The sequence below is a fragment of the Elephantulus edwardii genome, unplaced genomic scaffold, assembly GCF_000299155.1.
Source record: "Elephantulus edwardii isolate Elephantulus edwardi_28Jun2011 unplaced genomic scaffold, EleEdw1.0 scaffold00122, whole genome shotgun sequence".
Taxonomy (NCBI): domain Eukaryota; kingdom Metazoa; phylum Chordata; class Mammalia; order Macroscelidea; family Macroscelididae; genus Elephantulus; species Elephantulus edwardii.
Window position 1 is genome coordinate 9,647,790 of NW_006399872.1, and position 7,489 is coordinate 9,655,278.

General features: G+C 37.2%; 1 protein-coding gene across 1 annotated transcript in view; it reads right to left on the reverse strand.

Moving 5' to 3' along the window:
- Window positions 1-7,489, reverse strand: part of CENPE (centromere protein E, 312kDa) — a 131,999-nt gene that overhangs the window by 47,901 nt on the left and 76,609 nt on the right. The window contains 5 exon segments of the mRNA XM_006893116.1: window positions 379-660; window positions 799-824; window positions 2,597-2,606; window positions 2,938-3,063; window positions 6,313-6,603. Of these exon segments, the coding sequence (XP_006893178.1) occupies window positions 379-660; window positions 799-824; window positions 2,597-2,606; window positions 2,938-3,063; window positions 6,313-6,603 (735 nt within the window).

Here is a 7,489-nt window from a genome sequence, read left to right on the forward strand (position 1 = left end):
TGATTGCATGTTTGATCTATCTCCGACTGTAAAAGTTGGTACAATTTTAATTATGTTTCCAAGTACTTCGTGATTAAGAGACATTTTAAAAAAGAAATAGATAAAACCTAATAGTAACATTTGGAAGCAGGAAGAGCATCCATTTCCTAAGCAACCTGCCTCTGGAAACTATGAATGTTGAGAAACGATGATAGTTATAGAAAATCTTCAGGCCTTTTGTTCACAGGGTCTCTATCAGTCTTGCTCAGCAATCAACAACAACAATAACAACAACAACAACAACAACAACAACAACAACAGTAACATTATAACAATGGCATAACTGTTTGATTCCTTAAAGAAAACATTTCCAAATGAGGACAAAAAGATAAAACTTACTTTAGCCAAAGTTACCTTGAGGTCTTCTTTCAGCTGATCACATTCAACTTGAAGTGCTTCGTTTAGCGTTTTAAGATTGTCTCTCTCTTTAGTGATATATTTTACTTCTTCATAACTTTCTTCAAGCTTCACAATCAACTTTTCCACATCTATGCTTGTAGATGTCGAGCCCTTAGCTTCCAGATCACTTTCCAATTGCTCCAGTTCCTGTGTTGCTTGCTGGCCCTCACTGACTTCTTTCATGTTAGGAACTGACTTCCTTTCCACGTGAAGTGCTGGCATCTTTAGACATTCACAAAATACTAAAGTGAGTATCTGAATATCATAATTTTGTAAAGGGAAAGGATCAGAATACTTTCCATAGTCACAGAGGTGATCGAAACCCCCAGGGTCCACCTCAGCTCACCATTTCCCCTTTACTTCCTCTAAAGATGTTCAATACTTTTCTGCCAATTATATTCTGTCATAGCTTTATTTCCAGTTTGCATCCTAAAGTGAATCATTCTCTTAAGCAGCACTCTAAGCCCTCCGATTCTTACACATTATCAATAAGTGGTTAATTCAGGCAGGTGCATGTGCAGGTATTCACTTCTAACTAAGTTTGAAGATACCATTGGAGAAAGGTAATCGTTGAGAAAACTACAATTCAATAAATAAAGTTTTCATCCTTACAAAGTTCTCAAGGCTAATTCTCAATTTTTCTAACTTATACAGAGTGAATTTCATGGGAAGTTTTCACATAAAAATCTATATTTAACATATTAGAAAATATAGTTTCTTTGTACAATTACATTGGAAGGAATGGACAATATTTTACTCATATGCATAATCTCTAAATTATTCTAGTTATCACAATATTTTATTTTCTTCATAACATTTAACAGTTTCTAAAATTACCTTGTTTGCTTATCAGTTGTAGTTGGAACGTGCCAGAGTCACCTGTTGCTTACTGCAATCTCGTATACAACAACTATGATGTCTGCCCTGTCCTGAGCCAGTTTCACTGACTCCAACACACCTACCCCCAATGCTCGTTACTGTTACAGCCCATCTCATCTGGAGTCTTCCTCTCCTGTGCTGTCCCTCCAACCTTTCAAGCATGTTGTCCTTCTCCAAGGAATGGTCCCTCCTGGCCAAGTGCCCAAAGTAAGTGAGATGGAGCTTCAAAACCCTAGTGTCCAAGAAGTAACTTGGCTTCATCCTCTTAGACAGACCTATTTGTTTTCATTGTGGTCCATGGTATGTTCATGACTCTTCTCCAGCATCACAACTCAAAAGCATCAATTCTTCTTCTGTTATCCTTAGTCACTGTCTAGCTCCCTGAAGCACAGCAAGTAATTACAAAGGCCATGGCCTGTTTCAGGCATACCTTTGTCCCTAGACTGATATCATTGCTTCTCTGTACTCTGGAGAAGTCCCTGACGACAGATTTTCCCCAGTGCAATTCATGTTTTGATTTCCTGATTGGTGGTGCTAAGAGTGTTGATTAGAGAGGCAAGTAAGCTTTAATTATTAACAACCCCAATCTCTGCTCCATCTCTCATGGCTCTGTGAATTGGCCCAGTGGTGAGAATCTTTGTTTTCTTGATGTTGAGCTCCAGTTCATATTGAAGACTACAGTTCTTGATGTTCTGTGGCAAGTGCTTCAGGTTCTCCTCAATTTCAGCAAGCAAGGTTTTGTCATCTATATAATGTCGGTCATTGATAAGTCTTCCTCCCATCCTGATGCCACATTCCTCCTCATAAAGCCTAGCCTCCTGAATGATCTGTTCTGCATATAGATTGAAAAGGTGTGGAGACAGGACTCATCCCGGACACCTTCCCTGATTTTGAACGATGCAGTGTTTCCCTGCTCTGTTCTGAGGACTATTTCTTGGTTTGAGTTTAGGTTTTAGATGAACACAATCAAGTGTTCTGGGATTCTCATTCTCCTCAACATTAGCCACAATTTGTTGTGATCCACACAGTCAAAAAAATAAAAAAGGGGAAAAAGCCAAAAAACCCCCCAAAAACACTATACAACATAAATAAGTCTAGAAGACATGAGCTGAGTGAAATATCTCAGTCAGAAAAGGACAAATACTGTGTAACACCACTGTTATAAATTCTTTATGAACACCAGAATAAATTATGTATTTGGATTTCTTCTAAAAAAAAAAGCCCTTGCATAGTCAATGAAACACAGATAGACATTCCTCTGGTACTCTGTGCTTTCAACCAAGATCCACCTGACATTGACAATAAAGTCTCTAGTGCCAGGGCCTCTTCTAAACCTAGCTTGTAATTCTAGTAATTCTCTCTTGGTTCCATTTACCACTTTCTATTTACAATGTAATTTTTATGAATATAGCTTTAGTCTACTTTATGATTTTCCATTACTTAGGACTGACTGTGCCTGGCATAGCAGCCATTCAACAAGTAAATGACCAATAAATTAATGGGCCATAACTGCATGTATGTCCCACAGTGGAGAAAGGAAGGAAGAAGGGACAAATTATAGAAGAAAGAAGAAACAATATAACTTTTCTTGTAATTTAGCATTGGTGGTTTTCCCTACACCTTGAATATTTATTGAGCAGTCTTCTCAAAACTATTTCTTCTTAGTTTGTCAATTGTTTGTTAGTATTCTTTTAGATTCATGTGAATAATTTTTAAACCTTCTTTTGTTTGCATGTGAAATGTAAACTTTATTACATCATAATTCCATTAATGCCTCCTCTTCCCAAATGGCTCAGCTTTTTGTCCAAATTACTTTTATTGTTGTTATTGTTGAGAATGGTTATCAATTTACCAGTTTATTCATGTACAAGCCAGTGAAACTGGTTGCATTCTCTGAGCAGTACAACTACTCCCAAGCCCCTTAATTTTTTCCTTCTCTAAAACATAAATTCATTGCTCTTGATGGTTCAAATATAATCCTTCAAGTTGCTTTTGAAAATTTGATTCTGTTCAGAAAGATTTTTTCTTTTCAGAAAGATTTTTTTAAAAGCACCATGTTCAAGGCAGATGTTCTTTACTAATTAGGTTCAACTATTATTTGGCTTTGAGAAGATTTTAGGGCATATTCTGTATTTAAGATTGAAAAGATTATTTCAGCACCATGTTTTGGTGGTTCGTTTGGCTTTCCCAGCTTCAGAAAGTACAGATTTGATGATAATTTGAAACCTGTCATGCATTTCCCCCCTTTTGATCAAGATTCTTCTTTATAATCTTTGATCTAAATGTTCAATAATGGCAGTCGGGTACCAGCTAGTTCTTCTGGTGTCATGACAAAGGAAGCAGTCATTCATAGACACAATGAATCTGTTGTAAAAACAGAGAAAGGGAACACTGCATGGTTTAAAATTAGGAAAGGTGTGCATCAGGGTTGTATCCTTTCACCACACCTATTCAATCTATAAGCTGAGCAAATCACTTGAGAGAAGCTGGACTCTATGAAGAATATGGTATCAGGATGAAGGGAGGCTCATCAATAACCTTCGTTATGCAGATGACACAATCTTATTTACTAAAAGTGAGGAGAACTTGAAGTATTTGCTGCAGAAGGGTAAACATTATAGCCTTCAATATGGATTGCATCTCAACATTAAGAAAACAAAAATCTTCATCATTGTAGCAGTAGGCAACATAATGATAGATGAAGAAAAGATTGGGAGTGTCAATGACTTTATCTTACTTGGATCCACAATCAACACCCTTGGTGTCAGGAGATCAGGAGATATACTGGGAAAGCCTGTATTCAAGGAACTCTCCAAATGATCAAGGAGCATGATGTCAGTTTGAGGACTAAGGTGTGCTTGATTCTGGCCATGGTCTTTTCAGTAATTTGTTATGTACTGTAGGGGTGGGCAATGAATTAAGATGACAGAGAAACAATTGATAGCTTGAGCTGTGGTGTTGGACAATAGTGCTGAATATTACATGGACTGCCAAAAGAACAAACAAGTATGTCTTAGAGAGGGTGCAGCCAGAGTGCTCCTTGGAAGCAAAGATTATGAAGCTGTGTCTCACATACTTTGGGCTTGTTGCTAGGAGAGATTACTCCTTAGAGAGGAACATCATGTTTGGAAAGGTGGAGGGATGGAGGAGAGAAAGACCCTTAACCAGGCAGACTGACACAGTGACTGCTGCAATAAGTTCTAGGGTGTCAGGGAGTGTGAGGATGGCAAATAATAGGTCAGGATTCAGATCTGTTGTTCATAAGATCACTATAACTCAACAATACCTAAGAACAAATAACAATTTCTTGTTCTAGGTAAAGAGAGCAATAACTGTGTCTTGGATGGTTGCTTGTAAGCTTTTACAACCCTAGGCACTACACAATGAATTACAAAGTAAAATAGAAGGGAGCTCTGGTGACCTAGTGGCAAGAAGCTGCACTGCAATCCCAGAGATGCATGGTTCAAATCCACCAGATGCTCTGCTGAAGGAGGAGGGGCAATCTCCTCCTGTACCAGTCAGATCTGATTTGACGGTACACGCACAAAAATTAATAATAAAATAAAAAAAAAGAAATTAAAAAAAGTAAAATAGAAGCATCAAGCACATTAGTAGACCAATTAACTGAGATGTACCATGAAATGTTGTATAGTATAGGTTTAGAAGAAGCCATGGCACTAGGCACATTAAAGTCAACGTTAGATGGATCTTGGCTGAAAGCAGAGAGTACCAGAGGACTGTCTATTGCCATTGACTATGCAAAGGCATTTGACTGTGTAGATAACAACAAATTGTAGCTAACCTTAAAAAGAATGGGGGTCCCAGAACATGTAATTGTGCTTATGTAAAACCAATACTTGGTACAGAAAGCAGTAGTCAGAATAGAGCAGGGAAATAATACATGCTTCAGGTTCAGGAAAGATGTGCATCAGGGATGCATTCTATCTTCCTAACTTTTCAATCTATATACAGAACAGATCATTTGGGAGGCTGGACTTTATGAGGAGGAATGTGGCATCAGGATTGGAAGAAGACTCATCAACAACCTACATTATGCAGCTGACACAACTTGCTTGCTGAAACTGAAGAGGACATGAGATCTTTCCTGCAGAAGGGCAAGGACTATAGTCTTCAATATGGATTGGAGCTCAACATCAAGAAAACAAAGATTCTCACCACTGGGTCAACTGGCAGCTTCATGATGGATAGAGAAGAGATCATTGATAACTTCAGCTTGATTGGCTCCACAATCAACACTCTTGGCACCAGCAACCAGGAAATCAAAAGACGAGCTCGGAAATTCCACTGTCAGGGACTTCTCTAGACTACTAAAGAGCAATGATGTCAGTCTGGGGCCTGAAGTGCATCTGATCCAGGCCATGGTCTTTGCAGTTATGTACTATGCACCTACGAGCTGGGCAATAACTAAGGATGACAGAAGAAGGATCGATGCCTTTGAGTTGTGGTACTGAGAAGAGTGTTGCACATACCACGGACTATTAGGAGAACAAATAGGTCTGTCCTGGATAGGACGAGAAAAGGCTGCTCCCTGGAAGCGAGGATTTGAGGCTTCATCTCATATACGTTGGGCATGTGGCCAGGAGGGATCAGTCCTTATAGAGGGACATAATGCTTGGAAGGGTTGAAGGGCAGGAGAGGATGATCCAGGATGAGATAGATTGACTCAGTGACTGAAGAAATGCAATTAGGTCTGTCAGATATGATGAGATTGGCTCAGGGTAGGGTGGGCTTCATAATGAATATATACATAGGGTTGCTATGAGCTGCAGGTGACTGACTCAATGGCACATAACAACCACCACCACCATGAAATGTTAGGCTGTACATAAAATCAGTCTCAGGAGCTCCTTTTTTTTTTTAAGTCATTGTTAAGAAATCTATCACATAAAGTTTTCTGACTCAATTTTTCATAATTGCATACCAACTGAATTAGCTTTTATAAGAATTTTTACAGGTAAAGGAAAAAGTACTTACTGTAGCTTCAATTTCTCTTATATATCCTTTAAGTTGATTTATCTCTGTTTCAAATGACTCCTGTAATTTCCTTAGATCATTTCTGTCTTTGGTTATAGATTTCATTTCTTCATTATTTTCATAAAGTTTCTGAGTCAACTCAAGTTTCTCTGTTTCCATACATTTCAATGTTAAACTTTTGCCATTTAACTCATCCTTTAAATTCTTAATTTCACTTATCTTTGTCTGCATCTCATTCATTTCTTCTCTTACACTGGTGAGTTGCTGTTCCTTTTCTTCAAGTTGTTGGTTCTTAAAAGAAAGTTTTTATAATCCTTATTTTGCTTGTATTGCTTCACAATTCTTACATAAAGCTAAAAAAAGAATTCTGGCAGCCTTGCCTACTTCTCATAAATAGATAAGTGAAATTAAAAAGTAATTTAATATCTCAAATGTAGCAAATAACAAGGTATTAAGTAATTTTTAAGATGGTAAAGAGAAAAATTTTAAAAAAAGAAAAATATCCCTCATTAATATGTATATATAATACTAAATAATTATAGTTTCTTGTTAAGAAATTTTAAAATAATTTCTTTTCATTTTGTATAAAGTTCTTAAGGTGTGCCACGTATGTATCTTGACAGATTAACCTTCACAGGGTGTATACAGCACTTCTTTGGTTAAAACATGAATTAAGACAAAGTTTTAGTGAACTGAATAGGAATGAAAAAATACCCAAATATTAGGAAAAACACTTCCTAAAAGAACTATAAAGGAAGCTACAGTAACTTTTCCATAATAAACGTGGTACCATGCTTGGATTACATAAACATAGTAGTGGGTACATTGTAGAATTACTCGGGCAGTACAACTGATAGAAGAATCTTAGCTCCTACATAAATACTCTAACTGTGCTCCTATGAAAAGAAACTACAAACTTTGAAAAAAGAAGGAATCTGAAAATATGAGGAAAAGACCCAAATCATGTATTACAGCCCTACATACTAAACATTTAACTTATAAGGTAGGGAAAGTTTTGCATACTTTTATAATCTTTATTTTTCTCTTCCCTTAAACAAAGTAATAAAACAAATGAGGGGGAGGGGTGGAATGGGGTGGGCGGGGAGAAGGGTGCAACAATGAATGAATGGAATTCCAAAATCTCTGTAGATGTTCATTGAAATGAAAAATAAATAAA